Below are 19,498 nucleotides of genomic sequence, written 5' to 3' on the forward strand. Positions count from 1 at the left end.
ATTTTCAACTTATGAACACTGCCAATGCTTGCAGTATAATCATGTAACTCTGATATCACTGATGTGAAATGTACATTGAAGCTCTATTACTCACATGTCTCAGCAGAACATGTTGTGGCATCATCTTGAATTATTCGTTGCTACTTGCTACTTTAAGATACTCTATATATATATATATATAGATAGATAGATAGATAGATAGATAGATAGATAGATAGATAGATTGATTGATTCAGACCTTGGTTCTATATGATACATTCCAAATTAACCAGCACATATGTATTGAAAATGTTAGCATTTCTAGCAGTGGCTTAACAAAAGTGTGGGGGGGGGGGGCATTGCTCTATCTGAAATAATGAAAAAAGTGAGGGGGGACATGTCCCCTGTGTAAATTACGACTATGATTTCTAGATTTGCCAATAACAAGTTTTCCTAATGGCAGTGATGTCCTAGGGGGAATAAAAATAAGAAATAAAATGCAACTCTTGACATTGCACATTGAAAGTTATGATTAATGTTGAACAAATTGGTAAAGACTAGTAATACAAATGTGTTGTCAGTTCAATATGAGGTTCTCATAGAACCTGACACTTCAAATAACTATGTACTAGGTCAAAAACAAGGTGGAACATAACTGACAGATTAATTGGACTGACTGAAAAAAATGATAAAAACGGGTGAGTTGCAGTGGACTATAGTAAAGTAATCCAATATTAATTTGTTCAGTATTTACCCATCATTGAAAGCAGATTGTAGGATTCAAAGATGCACATATGAAATTGGTAGGCTGTTCACAGCTTGTACATGACATGAATAATGGTTTATTCCTAAGCCTTTGTGGTTTAATATGTATGCAAATCGAAGTGTACTGCTACATACAGTAGCTTTAGAAAATGATACATTAACAACAGTCAAGTATTATCTAAATGAAACTCTTTCAAGGGTTCCACTGAGAAATAGTCACAAGCACAGTGACATAAGTGTAAGGGTGAAAAAATAGTACTAGCCCAGAAAAGTGACCTAAGATACAGTACTTGATGTATTTTTATTTTAACTCATTCACACATTTTTAAGTTCTATAATATGACTATTGCACTTTTGGGATGACTTGTTCTTTACATCTGCTGACTTAGTCAAACAAGCTGGGGATATCGTCAATTGAGCCCCTTGGCTTTGATATTTGAAAACAGGCTGCATAAAATGTTTGTTTTTGTTCTTTATTATAGTCTCCTTTCAAGATATTTTATATTGTTTGCAGGGTATTACATTAATCACAGATACACACCATCCATTCTTAAAGTGAATATGTATAGATCTGCTTGTTGTATGCAGTTTGAACATTAAAATGATAACACATAATCCTGCTCTTACAAAGTAAACATATGTTCAGCCTAAGTACCTTGGAGAATAACAAGTAACAGCAAAATTACTCGTACCAGAAACACAGGCGTAATCGTTACAGATTCTCAATTGTGCTCGTTGCTCGGCATTTATTTTTTTGCTTTAAAATAAAGGCACACGCACAGGAGCCAAGCCTCGTGACCCTGCTGCTATGCTGTCTCTGCTTGCGACCTGAGCAATATAATGTCTTTTGAAATGTTTTGAAAAAAATTCTGAGCGAATATCCAAACATAAAAATCCTGTGTTCATCCCAGCACTAATACCCAATGAAACACATTCCTCTTTTAAATGTGATACAGCATGTATTTATTTCTATTTACTTTTAATAGAAATAATAATCATTTGTATTACTTTAATTATTTTTAAGCAATTAGCCGATCACAACAAATAAACACATTCATGACAGATTAACATAAGCCATATTACTTTCTTATTGAGTGTACCAGATCTTATTTCCTTTCTTCAAAGTAAATAATAATCCATAAAGAAAGTCAAGTGGTTTGAGACAGTATACAAATAAACACTTATCAATATCTCAGACACTTCAATAAATCCATTGAAATTGGATTTCAGGGAAATAACTATCTGGGTTATTTTATAAGGGGAAACAAATGAAGCTGGGGACATCTCAGTCACAGAGCTTATTACTTCAGTAAATTGTAATCTTGTCATGTGATGAATCCTTTAATTCTAATCATTTCCAGGCAGTTTAATCCTATAACCAAACAATATTTTCCCTAAAGATAAATAAACTTTTAAGTTAATACTGGGATATGTTTAATGATTATTTAATTTAAAAACATTGGGTTCTCTTTAATTGATCTTAATTCTGGTGAGTCTAAATACCATCATCTTTTAAATCACTAAATTAGATCCTCTCTGGCATTCTACACTTTCTTGAAGGCAGAAATGCACTAAACTATGTTCATGAACTGTGATGTTTAATTTCTATAACACTGGTTCTGAAATTTTAATCATCACTGTGGTAGTACCCTTATAAAAAAAGGTTTTACAGTAACAGCATGGCAAAGTGTAATACAGCATAGTGAAAGCATAGTACAGCATAGGCAAGCATTATAAGACCCATGGTAAAACATATTTTTTAAAAAGCAATAAAAAAATACTAAACTTTTTCACTGCCCTCCTTATTTAGTTCAGCTTTTAAATGTCTATACATTTCTTGGACTACTCTCTTGTATTTCTGATTTCAGCATGTTTTTGTTTTTTTTGTTTTGTTTTTCTTGTTTTTTTTTTAAATTCATTACAGTAAGGCACGAGAATCCCTTGAGTCAAGTAATGATTTCATCAAACCGTTGTGCTAACATTTTCTATTTTTTTTTTTAAATCAACTTTTTTTTATTGATTTCCAAACAACAAATCTAGTTATGAAGCAGTTACCATAACAAAGAAGATTAAGCAATATTTTAAATATGAGCGTGAAAAACAGTATTGGTCAAAATAAGAAAAAAGGTTGACATAGTTTTTGTTTTGTTTTTTTTTGGGGGGGGGGTCCTATTTCCCAAATTTTCCAAAATGTAATCCCTTTCTGAATATGGTGAAGTACTGTAGATTTGTGAAATGTTTTCTGGATGTGCTTTGAAAGTAACGATGAGTAATTTATGATTTTTATAGCAATGCTTGGTTGTATAAAAGTATGTGGATTCAAATAATTTTGGCCTAAATTGATCATAGTAATCATTTAATTAAGCAATGTAAATTAGAAAACTTGAACTGACATTTGAGATGGAAATAACACTGAAATGTTACATTTCATATAAGTTAATTAAAAGTAATGCTGTCATATAAACAGTGGACAATATCAGAAGATAAAACCCCTTCTTGATTAAAAAAGGACATTTATCAAGATGTCCTTTAGCAGAATGCAAAATCCACATTTGAAATAAAAGGTTACATATACATATTCATGAACAATATATTCTTATGCAATGTCTTGCATGCTTAAAGGGTACATCAACACTACATGAAACAAAAACATAAACAATCCCTTCCAAATGTATTTGGTTATTGTACAATAATACGTATGCGCCCAAACATCTGCATGATGCCACACTGCTTTGCCCAAAATTACTGTTCTTGAGCATCAGTCTGAGCCAAAAAACATGACTTCTGTATGTACCCTGACATGTACTCTGAACGTACCGGCGCATGCCCAATGAAGCACTGTATTAGCTACATTACCTCTGTGTGGAAACACACAAATCTGTGTGACAAACATGGAACTTGTCCAATAATAATTGTACTTTTATATCTGCTACATCCACGTTGCCTCCTTCTCACAAGTGGTCTTCCGCACATTCACTCGCCCAGAGTCCCAGGACAGGCTGCAGCAGCACCTCCTCTCCAATCATGGTGGTCGCTTCCTCTCAGCACAGCAGCGCAGCAACCAGGAGATGCACCCAAACTCATCCTTCAGCTTTATAACATTTTCAAGGACATGAAGTCCCTCATTCACCCCATCTTTGTCTTAATTGCCTCAATTAACCCTTTGCGGTCCTATGTTAGACCAGGTCCGACATTACAATTTTTCCTTCCCGGTCCGATGTCAAGCACAGTTCTCTAGTCATTTTTTCTCCGGAAAAAGCCAAGAAAACCTTTCAATGGTCGATTGAGACCAAGAGAAACCGAAAAAAAAAAAAAGGGGCGGATCTGAGCAATACACATAGTCCCTGCGCCACAGACAACACGGACATAAACAAACAAGATAGCTGCTTCCACATCTAGCGCTCAAAGAATATCACAGACATTTGCCAAGCTTTTTGAGATGTTATAGTAATAAAATAATGAGTTGGATCGCATTATTGAGGAGTTTGGTAATAAAATGAGTGATCAGGATCAACATTTCAGAGTACAAACTAGTTACATCTGCTTCAGGCTCCCAATCAGCAGCCACAACCCTTTTGGACTGTCTTTGAGGATAATCCGAACTAAAAAAATAAATATTGCATTTTTTCAGTAGGGTGAAAGAATGAAAAAATGCAATATTTATTTTTTTAGGTCGGATTATCTTCAAAGACCTAATTCCAAAAGGAAATACATGGTTTTGGAATTTGCATTTGCTAGTTTATCTGATACATGTCAATTCTGCAAACATTCCGAATCAGCTGGTGCTATATCTAAGACTTTGGGGACGTATATTGAAATTATATATATATTACACACACACACATACACACGCATACACATACACATTCCATTTCCCCCGTAATGCAATTTGACTTGCAAACAGTGGATGACTATTAAAGATATAGAGTAAGAAGCATGGCAGACAGCAAAAAAACAATAATCTTTCTCTGGTAAAATGAAACTCGGATGGCTAAAAAGTTTACTAGAGAGCTCCTCTAGGAAACAAATGTGCTGTGCTGAAGAGTGAGACGCAGTGCTGTGTGAATGTGCTGCTGTGAGAGTGAGACGCAGTGCTGTGTGAATGTGCTGCTGTGAGAGTGAGACGCAGTGCTGTGTGAGTGTGCTGCTGTGAGAGTGAGACACGCTGCTGTGTGAATGTGCTGCTGTGAGAGTGAGACGCAGTGCTGTGTGAATGTGCTGCTGTGAGAGTGAGACGCAGTGCTGTGTGAGTGTGCTGCTGTGAGAGTGAGACGCAGTGCTGTGTGAGTGTGCTGCTGTGAGAGTGAGACGCAGTGCTGTGTGAGTGTGCTGCTGTGAGAGTGAGACGCAGTGTGAGTGTGCTGCTGTGAATGTGCTGCTGTGAGAGTGAGATGCTGTGAGAGTGCTGCTGTGTGAATGTGCTGCTGTGAGAGTGAGACGCAGCTGTGTGTGATGTGCTGCTGTGAGAGTGAGACGCAGTGCTGTGTGAATGTGCTGCTGTGAGAGTGAGACGCAGTGCTGTGTGAGTGTGCTGCTGTGAGAGTGAGACGCAGTGCTGTGTGAGTGTGCTGCTGTGAGAGTGAGACGCAGTGCTGTGTGAGTGTGCTGCTGTGAGAGTGAGACACAGTGCTGTGTGAGTGAGACGCAGTGCTGTGTGAATGTGCTGCTGTGAGAGTGAGACGCAGTGCTGTGTGAGTGTGCTGCTGTGAGAGTGCTCAGGAATAATCCTCCCAATAAACCATGGATTTGAGTACCTGCAACTTGTGTGTGTCTCTTTCCTTCATTTTCCACTGTACGCTACAATATTAACTTGGCTTGTGGGCATTGGAAATCATTTCTGGAACAAAAATGCCAATATTCATTATAAGACGAAACACAAATAACGCAGTCTCCCAATTATGGACCCCGACAACCACATCATAACAGGCTAGCAGTGTGTGTGTGTGTGTGTGTGTGTGTGTGTGTGTGTGTGTATATATATATATATATATATATATATATATATATATATATATATATATATATATAGTAGTTAAAAATAATTAAATAAACAAAATTAATTCAAAAGTTGTGCATGCTGATGCACTGGGGAGACCATATCAAGGCTGATCCTCAGAGCCAGCATTGCATGATAATATAAATATAAGTTTATATAAAATAATGTTAATTAGAATTAATATAGATTTAAAGATATAAGTAAAAGTGATGTCACATATAGAACACCATTACATCATGTAAGAATAAATCATGGATTTGAATATAAACAATAACAAGTAGTTGTCATGCCGTCAAAAACCTATAAATACCTCCAATGTTTTGATTCAAACACAGGCTCCCTTGAGAAAGATATGTACAACATATCGAAACGTTGGGCAGCTGGCTCTTTGAGCTAATATATATATATATATATATATATATATATATATATATATATATATATATATATATATATTTTAGTGAGATTCTAAAGGTTATATTACCATAACGGTTTCTGTAATGAACATGTTTGACTTTTAGAAGTTCGATTTTGCTTTTTAAATATTCAGTCTTTGTCTACAAGACTTAACCTGATTCATGTTTTATGTATTATTAACTGTCTAGAGTTCTATGAACCATCACAGGTTTATTTATCTTTAGGTAACTCAACAGACCTTGAGTGTGCTTTTTGTGTAACAGTAGGACATTACAGTTCTTTCAGTTACTGTAGATCAAATTAATCAGGATTTAAAAAAGATTGTGATTCTTCTCTAAAATGACAATATGCAATATTTCACTGCTACCAACAACTATACTACACGATGGTTATGAAAGGAACATGTCTTACCACACACTGGAAATGTATGATGTTAGTATTTGAAATAGTCTGAATGTGAACTATCGATTTTTCAGAATGACTAGGCAACGGTTATAAAATAATACAAGTATGCCAGTAATATACATCCCCTGCCATGACTGTAAATGCAAATTGAGACCTGTTAGCTTGATGAACAATGTGATGACCATGACAAAGTTTCATGACATTTGGAGAAGCAGTTCTCACGATATTTGAAAACATATGATGTGTGAAATACGTATGTACGTACGACAGCTTCCACTATATCCTTTCATAGCAGAAACCATCCCCAGCAAAGGATAACAACATAAGCAACAAATTAATATGTTTTCCATTTAATACTGTTAAACATTAAAAGACCATGTTGTTTTGGTCACCCTTAAAAGAACACCTGGACTTTGAAACGGTGGCGTTGATCTTATAAAAAAGCACATTAGAAGGCAGAAACATTGGATGACATCAGAGGTCATTTTAAATTAATGCAGCCTAGGGGCAACCAGATGCTTGCAAAGCTAAAAAGGAAAATAATGTATTGCATGATATAGTGCTTTAATGGGGAGAACCGAGCAAAATGCTCAAAATGTAAGAGCAGCATAATGAACTGGATTTCCTTTTAATGAAAAGCACTATTGTTTCACAGTTGGGCTTATTAAAATGTGTAAATGTCAATATCACAGACAGTACACTTCAGACACACAGTACAGCGAAACAAACGTCAGGAAGTTTAAAGAGATAGGAGACTCTGGGATTCAGATCGCACAAAGAAAACTGCTTTGCGCCAAGAAAAGGAACAACAAAGTATGCCTGGGGTTTCCAGCTGTGAAGCTGGACACATTGTTTTGTTGTTCTGCCATCGGAATCACCTCCAATGGACTCAAAACAAGGCTGGTATGAGATGCTTTAGTTGCAGGTTTAAGGCCCCTACACACAAGATGCGATGCGACAAGCAAAAATGTGCAGTGATGCGACAAAATGAACAGAATCTATAATTTTGAGAAGTATCTTTCACACCACAGGCGACACAGGGGCGACAATCATTTTCTTGATGGTATAGTTTATTTTGTGTATTGTATATGATAAAAACTTTTCTTTTTTACTTAACTAATCAAGTGCTAACAGCTTTGCTTTAACATTAGTGCCTAGCACTGGTATCAAAATTGAGCCCTTTGACTTTACTGCTAATTGATACTCAAAACCACATACTGTGCTGACAAGTGTTTTTTTTTTGTGTGTTTTTTTTTAAACTCTTTGCCAGTACACCTCTGATATACTGTATATTCCCATGTAATACAGTTAAATACTATACTTGGTTATTGAGAATAATTCAAGTTTATCATCCACAGGCAATCCATATTACAGTCTCTTCCCAATGAGGAACAAAAGTCAAGGCAATCTAACCTATTTGCAATAAACCTGTCTGGATTTTGTTGAACAAATGCTGTATTGGATTTATTCCTCAAGCAAAACTTTAGGTAATGCCTATGCATCCCAACCCTTTATTTTAATGGCAATACAATTTAATCAAATGTTGTGATAGGTGATCTGTAATACGGTATTCCTTGCACATTGTTTAAATAAATGAAACAATTTAAAACTATTAAATTAAGAATGTCATTGGAAAGGAAACTGGTTTTATATATCACAGTGAAAACATAAGAACATAAGCACATAAGAAATTTCACAAACTAGAGGAGGCCATTCAGCCCATCTTGCTTGTTTGGTTGTTAGTAGCTTATTTATCCCAGAATCTCATCAAGCAGCTTCTTCATTAAGCAGCTTGTAAACTATGTACTACACAAGTGCGCTTCAACTAGTTTAAAGGGTTCAGATTGGAAAAAAAAGGAATAGATAGGCCAGAAGTATTATAATCTGCACATTTTTAAGCAGTATAAGAAATATTTTATAATATAATGTTAGTATATTGAACAAGACATACCCATTTTACCATATGAATAGTACTAGAACAGAATAGAACAGTGTGAACATTTACAAACATTTTAAAATGTATCTGACATAGAAACTGACTTATACAAATTATATATATATATATATATATATATATAATATCAGAGCTCGCTCTGTGCACACGCTGAGCCCTCTGGGAGACCTATACATAAAGGTTTTCTTAGAGTTTCAACAAAGTGCCTTTTCAAAGTGTAACATAAGGAATTGATTGCATTCATTGCACACGTGTTTGCACATCAGCTTGTGTTACAATCACGTCCGTTGGTGTAAAATAAATAAGTATTTATTAGTGGCCCACTCCTTGTTGAATCTACAATTTTCACCATCAAGTTACTAGCTAGAGTAGGGAGAACCAAGTTTATATTACTTTCAAAAAAAGACACAAGTAAAAAAAAACTAAAATCACCAACAGAGTATGCAAAGCAGAACTGGCTTGCGTGGGTGGCTGAGTGACTGGAAAAGGGTGGTGTAATGTGTGCACAGCTTTACAGAAATAAGACACCCATCCTAATCACAACTTGATTTACAATGTTACTGTTTTTTTTTTATTCTTTTCCCTATTTATTTTTGTACATTTTTATAATTTTTGCTGAGTATCGATGGGCCACTTGGTTGTGCCTTGCAGGCTGGACATTGCAAAGGGAATGTTTTGCATTTTAGGCTAAGTAAAATGTCAGAGGGATTGTAACTTCTTAAGTAAGCAAAACTGTGTATACATTCTGTTGCATATTTCATGAAGCTTCTATGAAGCCTTTTGTGTTTTGACAGCAGTAAAGAACAAAAAGGCAAGTACATGTTTCAAAATTCTGTCAACGTTAGTTTTCTAATTTTGCTTCAGAAGCAATAAAGTCAGAATTAATTGATACTGCTGGGCTTTAGAAAAGGTTCATTTTGAGGACAAGCTAACACATGTATTTGCTTTGAGGACATGTATAAATGATTCCCATTCCTGTAATATCTTATGCAGAGTCATTCAACATGATTGCAGCTTCCATATATATATATATATATATATATATATATATATATATATATATATATATATATATTGTAAATACCAACAAGAATCCCTTGTAATCTTTGAAACAAAAGTTCTGAAGAAACTTGACTTTCAAGACCATTGTGAACTGAATGAAAAGTTCTGGTAACAAACTTTAACATCTCCATGTTGTGATTTGTGATCATTCCCAGAAGCACAATTTCAAGTCTTATTTGTGCAGTAGTATCTTTTGTTAATTTCATTTAAAGACACCAGATGTTATAATTGATGTTGCTTGTATATAAGCAAATGCCCAGTGGTATATGTGATAAAAAAAAGTCACAGTCATGCAAATTCTACAATACATTAGCTAGCTACTATGTAAATATGGATTCAAACCACTTTTTAATCATATCTGAGTGAAACCCTAACAAATTCCTAACAGTACGTTTGAATGGGCAGCCAGTTACCATACTAGTGGATGTTAATGTACTGGTAGGTGCATACTACAACAAAACGAAATCCATTTAATCTACAGCTGTGGCCAAAAGTTTTACATCACCTAGAATTTTTGAAATTTCAAATGTCACTTTTTTGTTTTTTTTAACTTTAGTCTGTTTTTCATTAAGTACATGGAAAACTACAAAGTGGTATGTAATTAAATATGTTAACCTAACGTTATTCAGTAGGTTTCAATCGACTTTGTGAAGCAAAATTTGTTAATTCTATACTGTGAGGCAAAACCATTGACCATTGCTGTACAGGTATTTAGCTTTTAAAAATAGAAGTCTTTACCTTTGTCCACAACCCTCTCCAGTCCCTTCACTGCAGTCTGAGTCAGCTTCTTCCTCTTTGGCTTCTTGAACAAAGGGCTTGACCTCCTGTGTAAATTCCATTCTGGACATCTCCCCAACTGCTTCCACATAAAACGTAGTCTGCTGCTGTTCATTATCACCATTCCCATGTCTACCATTTCTGGGAGAGAAAAACAGCGAACCATTTACATCACCAGACTTTTTCCGAAAAACACTTCTCTCATGACCATGGCTCTTTTGCCGAGTCTGGCTTGGCCCCCAGTGCTCAAAACTGTCCTGAGGAAGGCAGCTACTGGCTGAGGTTTGCGATGGATGGCTGAAAAGTTTCCATCGCAAGCGCAGGATGTGTTTTACATCAAATTCTTTTCTTCCCGAAGCTGACATTTTCAAAATGAATGTTTGTTTATGATATACAGAAGGTTCAATTCTTCTTTCAAGGCATAGCTTGATTTTCAGTCAGTTAGACACATGTGGCTACAGACCAATGTTAATAATCAAAAGAACTGATCGATAAGCTTCCTTAAATGCTCTCCATCTATATATAATTTAGAAAACCAAGTCCACACTGCTTGAACTGATAAAAAAATCAATAGCTTATAAGCATTTACTGAATACAGTTCGAGAGAAATCAATATGGATAAAAATTCTTTAAAAGCTTTGCTTAAGGCAGATTTTTTTTAAAAAAAAGAAGTTTATAATGATGTATACTGATGAGTTGGTTCACCAAGGCAGATTGCTTTAAAAAAAAAAAAAAAACAGAGGAAAATAATAAAAATGCATAGAAGATAACACCTTTGCCAGGCTTTACCTTTTCCAGTCTACAATACACAGATGCACATGCTGAAGATGAAATAACCAGGCAGACATATAAGGATGTCTCGTAAGCAGTAATGAGATTACTGGAAGATACAGCCTCTCTGCACAGCTAGAGCAGGTGGCTAAGTCCCCCTCTGAGCGCAGGCAGAAGAGAGCAGTCACCTATAAGCCTTCCTACACTACAACCCCTCCCAGCCGTCTCCAGGGAGCTCCTGCTCACCGCGGCAGAACCAGCAAATAGCCTGACAATCTTCAGGCAGACTCTTTTTAAATACAAATGACTGTGCTGGTAGGGACCTCTTCTGTTACTGTTACTCCACCTCCTACCCACACCATCCTAAAGAGAATGACTCATTCGTGCTTTGAAAGAAATGCTGAAGGGTGGAGGGGGGGGAATCACATCCAGCTTTTATTTTGAAGCTTTGACAGTAGGATCTTCACATCTACAATTGTTTCAGTTCCTGAGATTTGAACTTTGATGCCAAAAGATAAAAACAGCTGCACAACATGCATGAGTCTGAATAAAGGTGTTTTAGACACTCAGTAAAGCGGTTCCACATGTGAAAACAATTGCTGTCACTACTGTTGTTATAGGAGGCTTTGTCACGTCACGCAAAAGTTAAGATGCAATTACTGTATTGTCATGCATCAAAGCACACCACTGGTCTCTGCACCAGTATTACTGTATTAAAGCAAAATATACCAGCGCCCTCTAAGCTCATAAAAATCCCAGTGCCTTGTATAAAAATGCGTAAAGGCTGCTGGCTATATAGTTACTAATGATGTTAGTAAATCAGTTACTGATTAAAAAACACAACTCTAAATCTGGAGGAGGGAATTATTTGTTAGTATTAATGCACACTATTTAAGCCAGTTAAACCTAATTACAGACTGAATACAATCCTAGAGTGAAATGAATAGAAGGTTCACCCTAACGTTCAGCATGTGTCCTAAAAACGTGTTATATTGATGACGTCTTTGTAATTTGATGCTTATATTTAGATAATTAAAAAAGAGATGTGCACCTGTGGGTTTGCTATGAATATCTGTTTTACTTTTGTTTCTGTGAACGGTAATCAAGAAATGGAATATGGGAGTGTGGCAAAGTAGTTTGTAGTGCACAGATACAGTGGTGATGCGGTGCTCAGGAATGATAGACACAAGACAGTTCACGGTGAAAAAGCAGCTTTTTATTTGCTGACAAAAATTAATACCTGGCTGTACACAATGATGTGTACCGCTCATGTAAACCACGGAGTTCATTCCCGAAATAATAATATACTAAACAAGACACACACAAACACATCATGGTCACAAGTCCAGAGTGAGTGCTCTTAGTGAAAGTGGTGATTTACAGGTTTATTTGTGTGCAATGGTGAGGTGTAGTCCGGGTGTATTTGCATGCAGTTTAACCTTCTATAATGACAAATTAACACACAAAACCCACTGTTTCTTTCCATAACCATACCCAAGGAACACATTGCTCGGCCACACCCCTGATATACCTTCAGTCACGCCCCCTTTGGTAGCGAGTGCAATCACATATCCTCCAATCCATGACTGACACATTGTCTACTGCATTAAGGCGATGACTTCTGGTATTTTAACTCTATCCCCTTCCTGGATGGCAGACTTCTGACTGACCCTGGAATGAACTGCCAAACCATCCAGTCCGGGGCACAATGTTGCTGTTATACAGCGCCCCCACAGGTCGGGAGGGAGATTGTTGACTTGGATTCATTCACCTTCTGTCACAGGGAGTCTTCAATGGTAGTACTACAGTACATGTAAATTTGATAGTAAGGTGATGGGTATAAATATAGTTATTAAACTCTTTTAAAAAAACTCTCTTTTATTCAAATTAAAAAAAAGTTATCAATGTATCACCAACAATCCAATATATATATATATATATATATATATATATATATATATATATATATATATATATATATATATATATACACACACCCACCCACCCCTCATTATATCGCCATTCACTATACTATGGATTCTGATATATTGCAGTCCTGGAGTTGGCTCCCCATTTTTACAGTCTAACTGTGCATGCCTTAGCTGCAATATACATAGGCACTTAGAATTACTGTTCGTTTTATTTTGTACTGCACATCACAAACAAAAATATACAAAACAATTAAAAAACAAAGCATTAATATCATACTATTATCATATATGCATGCTTCACACAATAACACAAAGCAAATCAAATATCTACTTGCTGAAGAGGTTTTTATTTTAGCCAACAAGGTGTTCACTTCTGGCAGCAATGCACTAGCAAGTCACATGGCAGTGACATCAGCTCCCTAGCAACAAGCCTCCTATGTTTGGAATGAGAATCTTTCATTGCAGAAGGTTTGTGCATTTGAGAAAAGAGAGGAAGATTCATGCAATTAATTGGAGACTTATGTTGATGAGAAGCAATTACCCTCTGCAGTACGAATTAAAATGGTGTGCTGCTTTTTATACAAAAATGAGAAAAAGCGGGTTGAGTAGATGATTTTTACTGGACTCTGTTGCCCCTCCCCCATAAAATAAGGGAGTGATTGTACATTATTTGTTAGCCTATTTGCTTTTCTATGGGTCTATATCGCAGCCCTCGATATACAGCAGATTTATATTGGACCCCGACACCAGCAGTATATCATAAGAACATAAGAACATAAGAAAGTTTACAAACGAGAGGAGGCCATTCGGCCCATCTTGCTCGTTTGGTTGTTAGTAGCTTATTGATCCCAAAATCTCATCAAGCAGCTTCTTGAAGGATCCCAGGGTGTCAGCTTCAACAACATTACTGGGGAGTTGATTCCAGATCCTAACAATTCTCTGTGTAAAAAAGTGCCTCCTATTTTCTGTTCTCAATGCCCCTTTGTCTAATCTCCATTTGTGACCCCTGGTCCTTGTTTCTTTTTTCAGGCTGAAAAAGTCCCTTGGGTCAACACTGTCAATACCTTTTAGAATTTTGAATGCTTGAATTAGGTCACCACGTAGTCTTCTTTGTTCAAGACTGAACAGATTCAGTTCTTTTAGCCTGTCTGCATATGACGTGCCTTTTAAGCCCGGAATAATTCTGGTCGCTCTTCTTTGCACTCTTTCTAGAGCAGCAATATCTTTTTTATAGCGAGGTGACCAGAACTGCATACAATATTCAAGATGAGGTCTTACTAGTGCATTGTACAGTTTTAACATTACTTCCCTTGATTTAAATTCAACACTTTTCACAATGTATCTGAGCATCTTGTTAGCCTTTTTTATAGCTTCCCCACATTGTCTAGATGAAGACATTTCTGAGTCAACAAAAACTCCTAGGTCTTTTTCATAGATTCCTTCTCCAATTTCAGTATCTCCCATATGATATTTATAATGTACATTTTTATTTCCTGCGTGCAGTACCTTACACTTTTCTCTATTAAATGTCATTTGCCATGTGTCTGCCCAGTTCTGAATCTTGTCTAGATCATTTTGAATGACCTTTGCTGCTGCAACAGTGTTTGCCACTCCTCCTACTTTTGTGTCGTCTGCAAATTTAACAAGTTTGCTTACTATACCAGAATCTAAATCATTAATGTAGATTAGGAATAGCAGAGGACCTAATACTGATCCTTGTGGTACACCACTGGTTACCACACTCCATTCTGAGGTTTTTCCTCTAATAAGTACTTTCTGTTTTCTACATGTTAACCACTCCCTAATCCATGTACATGTGTTTCCTTGAATCCCAACTGCATTCAGTTTGAGAATTAATCTTTTGTGCGGGACTTTGTCAAAAGCTTTCTGGAAATCTAAATAAACCATGTCATATGCTTTGCAATTATCCATTATCGATGTTGCATCCTCAAAAAAATCAAGCAAGTTAGTTAGACACGATCTCCCTTTCCTAAAACCATGTTGACTGTCTCCCAGGACCCTGTTACCATATAGGTAATTTTCCATTTTGGATCTTATTATAGTTTCCATAAGTTTGCATATAATAGAAGTCAGGCTTACTGGTCTGTAGTTACCTGGTTCAGTTTTGTTTCCCTTTTTGTGGATCGGTATTACGTTTGCAATTTTCCAGTCTGTCGGTACCACCCCTGTGTCAAGAGACTGCTGCATGATCTTGGTTAGCGGTTTGTAAATTACTTCTTTCATTTCTTTGAGTACTACTGGGAGGATCTCATCCGGCCCAGGGGATTTGTTTATTTTAAGAGCTCCTAGTCCCTTTAACACTTCTGCCTCAGTTATGCTAAAGTTATTTAAAACTGGATAGGAACTGGATGACATGTGGGGCATGTTGTCAGTATCTTCCTTTGTAAAAACTTGTGAAAAGTAATCATTTAATATATTTGCTATTTTTTTCTTCATCTACGATTTTGCCATTTGTATCTCTTAAACATTTAATCTCCTCTTTGAATGTTCGCTTGCTGTTGTAATATTGGAAAAACATTTTGGAATTGGTTTTAGCTCCTTTAGCAATGTTCATTTCTATTTCTCTCTTGGCCTTTCTAACTTCCTTTTTGACTTGCGTTTGCAGTTCTGTGTACTCTTTCTGCGTTCTTTCTTTTTGGTCCTTTTTTAATGCTCTGTAAAGTGCCTTTTTTCTCTGAATATTTTTTTTTAATTGATCTATTAAACCATTTTGGCAATTTAGTTTTACATTTAGATTTGTCTACTTTAGGGATGTAATTGTTTTGCGCCTCTAGTACTACATTTTTGAAGAACAACCATCCTTCTACTGTGGGTGTTTTCTCTATTTTACTCCAATCTACTTCTGTTAGTCTCTGTTTCATACCTTCATAGTTTGCTTTTCTAAAATTGTAAACCTTAGCTTTAGTCATTACTTTTGGGGTTTTAAAAAACACTTCAAATGAGACCATGTTGTGGTCTGAGTTTGCCAGTGGTTCTCTGACCTCTGTTTTAGTTATTCTATCTTCGTTATTTGAAAAGACTAAATCAAGGCATGCCTCCCCTCTAGTCGGTGCCTTGACAAATTGTGTTAGGAAGCAGTCATTTGTCATTTCCACCATTTCGATTTCATCCTTCGTGCTACCCACCGGGTTTTCCCATTTTATTTGGGGGAAGTTGAAATCCTCCATTAGTATGGCTTTTCCTTTGCTACACACATTTCTAATGTCATTGTATAACAGATTATTTTGCTCACCGTCTGAATCTGGCTGTCTATAGCATGCTCCTATTATACTGCCTGTGGCAGGCTGGCGAGTGGATAGAGGCCCAGAGACAGACTGCAGTTCAAAAAAATAACTATTTTATTATAAATAATCACAAAATGAAAGGGCACAAGGGCCAAAACAAAGCAATTTAAACACAAATAAAGCAAAAACAAAACTCACAAAAATAAAGTTTCCAGGCTGGGCAATGCCTTCACTGGATTTAGAAAATTCAAAAAACCACAAAACAAACACCAACCTGCTTCCTCAGCTCCCTTCTCTCCCAAATGAGAAGCTGAGGCCTCCTTTTATATCAGGTGGCTGGGCGCTGATTGATCGTTAATCAACCTAATCAACTAATCAACCCCAGCCACCTGAACATAATAAACCCAGGCAGGCAGGGGAAGTTAACCCCATCCCTGCCAATTTAAAAGGGCAGAGCTTTGCTCTGCCACACTGCCCTTTGAATTTTTGTCCGTTATTCTGACCCATATTGATTCGGTTTTATTTTCTTTGTTCAGGTTTAACACAAGACTGTTTCGTATGTATAGCGCTACCCCTCCTCCTCTTCTGTCCTGCCTGTCTTTCCTATACAGTGTATACCCACAAATATTATATTCGTCCCCATCACTCTCAGACAACCACGTTTCTGTAACACCTATCACATCATAGTTACCTGTTAGTGCAGTAGCTTCAAGTTCTAGAATTTTGTTTCTGATACTTCTAGCATTTAGATAAATACATTTAATGGTTGTCTTACCTGAGTTGTTGTTCTTGTTTTGATGCGGTCTCCCTTCTGTTTTTTTGTTGATTTCTCCCCCCTTCCTTTCTAGTTTAAATGCTTCTGAACCTGCTCGAGGATCTTTTCTCCAAGTAGACTGGTTCCCTTGTTATTTAAGTGCAGTCCATCCCATCTATACAGATAGTCCTCGTTGTAGAATGTGGTCCAATGATCAAGATAGGTGAAGCCTTCCCGTGTGCACCACGTCTTCAGCCATGCGTTTTGATTAATTATTTCCAGCTGTCCATATGGTCCTTTGCAAGGTGCCGGTAGTATACCAGAAAATACCACAGTTTTGTTTTTCTCTTTTAATTTCCTTCCTAGCTCTCTGAATTTGTTTTGCAGGGATTTTGGTCTGTCTCTTCCAATGTTGTTTGTACCGATGTGGACGACTACTATCGGGTCGTCTCCTGTTCGTTCTAGGAGCCTGTCCACGTTCTCAGTGATGTGCTTGACCGAGGCTCCCGGAAGGCAGCACACTGTTGTAGTAAGGGGGTCCAAACTGTGAATTGAACTTGCTGTGTTTCTCAATATGGAGTCCCCAACAATCATGACCTCCCTTCTTTTTGCTGTCTGGTCACCACTGTCAATGGGGTCCTGGATGTTGTTCCTTTCATTCTCTTGTTGTTGGTTCTGCTCATCAAAATTCTGAAGTGACTCAAATTTGTTGGTTGTTTTGATTTCTGGTGGTTGTGTTTGACGAAGTTTCTTTTTTTCCCTGCTTCTGCCTACCTGAACCCAGCTGTTCTGACCTTCTATCTCCCTGGTGGCTTTCAGTCTGTTAGGGGTGATGCAGACTTCCATGAATTGTGGGTGTGCCAGTTCCTCAAGATCCTGTTGCTGTCGCACTTCTTCCAGCCCCATTTCTAGCATACTTACTGGTTTATGCAAGTCCTGGATCATGCGGCACTTTACACACACTTGGTTTAGCTCCGCTGGGTTTTCTCGGATTTCACACATCAAGCAGGCGTCACAGATTACTGGCTTGAAGACTATGTTGAGGGGTTTTTTTTAAGTTTAGTTTCTTCTGCAGCCGTCAACCTGCTTTCAAACTGCTTCTAAACTGCTCTGTACTTTTCCACGCCTGTACTTCTCCCACTCGCTGTCGCTGGGAAGACTGCCTCGTTTAACTGCGTTGTTCTGCTGTGCTGTTGGCTCCTCCCCTCGCCCGTGTCTCAGAACGGTGCTGAATTTGAATCAGCTGCTCCGAGTTTCAGCTTGTTTGTTATCAGAAAAGCACACGCGGCTGTTTGACTTTGAGCTGCTGCTGTGTTTCCCCAATGTCCTCTGTTTTCTGATTAAAGCAATTCAAGATGCAATTTCTCCTTACTGCTTCTAAACTGCTCTGTACTTTTCCACGCCTGTACTTCTCCCACTCGCTGTCGCTGGAGAGTGGGTGGTGTGCGTAGCATACTATATATATATATATATATATATATATTGTGGCAAAGGATATGCTTGTCACTCTTCAGGTGCTTTAAAACTGTCTTCTTGTGTAAGGAACAGCACTCGAAACACAGGCAGAGCAAAACAGGGTTGTGCCTGTATGTTTATTTAACAAAAACAACAAAACAAAACCTAGTTCCACTTTGGTACCCATAGCTAAACTTCTTTATAAGATCCGTACCACCGGTCTAAGTATAAACCTTAAATATCTTTTAATCCAGGTCTGCACACACCCAGGTGCTTTCTACCCTGGCTCTAATTGTAACCCCATGGGATTCTGAAGGATGTAGTCCTCCATCAACCCCTGGACTACATTTTTCTTCTCTCCTCCCATACTCTGCTATATATATTTTTTAAAATTTTTGCACAGTAATTTATTCTGCGGTGTGTGTGTGGTTTACATTGAAAGTTAGTTTTAGTTTATACTCTCCTTATTAACAGCTCCTCCTGCACTTGGACATTTATTTCAGGTGATCTGAAATATATTTTTCTCTGAAAACACAATCCTGCTTTCCTGAGGTCTTCCCTTGTTGCCCTGACTTTGCAAATGGGGTTAAGTTGTAATGTTTCCCATGACACTGCCATGCCCGTCACACTGCACCCCTAGTCATTTGGAATTATTATGCAATATTCCTTTGTCTCCAGCTTTATTTGCAAACATCTTATTTCACTGATCAATTAACAGCTCTTTTTTGTGATTGCGTAGGCGTTATTTTCAAGTTCATTGGAAATACGCAGGCAAATGTCTACCAAATACAAATGAAGAAATATAATCCTATTGATAACTAAATTATGAACAATAAAGTACTCACAGCTCAGAAAGAGATAAAAAAAAGTACTTTGGCAATTTCAGGCCTCAATCTTGCCAATACCTTAGTTTCGCATTACAAAAATGCAAAATTCAAGATTTTTTCATAATTTGTAATAGCTCTAACTTGTAATTTATAGCCATGG

General features: G+C 37.1%; 1 protein-coding gene across 2 annotated transcripts in view; it reads right to left on the bottom strand.

Moving 5' to 3' along the window:
* Positions 1-10,833, bottom strand: part of LOC121328070 (kelch-like protein 1) — a 59,398-nt gene extending 48,565 nt beyond the window's left edge. For both annotated transcript variants that reach the window (XM_041272550.1, XM_041272549.1), the window contains exon 1: positions 10,317-10,833. In XM_041272550.1, the coding sequence (XP_041128484.1) occupies positions 10,317-10,720 (404 nt within the window). In that variant the 5' untranslated portion in view covers positions 10,721-10,833. The remainder of the gene's footprint in view (positions 1-10,316) is intronic.
* Between the last annotated feature and the right edge of the window lie 8,665 nt (positions 10,834-19,498).

Source organism: Polyodon spathula, chromosome 15 (genome assembly GCF_017654505.1).
Source record: "Polyodon spathula isolate WHYD16114869_AA chromosome 15, ASM1765450v1, whole genome shotgun sequence".
NCBI classification, from domain to species: Eukaryota; Metazoa; Chordata; class Actinopteri; order Acipenseriformes; family Polyodontidae; genus Polyodon; species Polyodon spathula.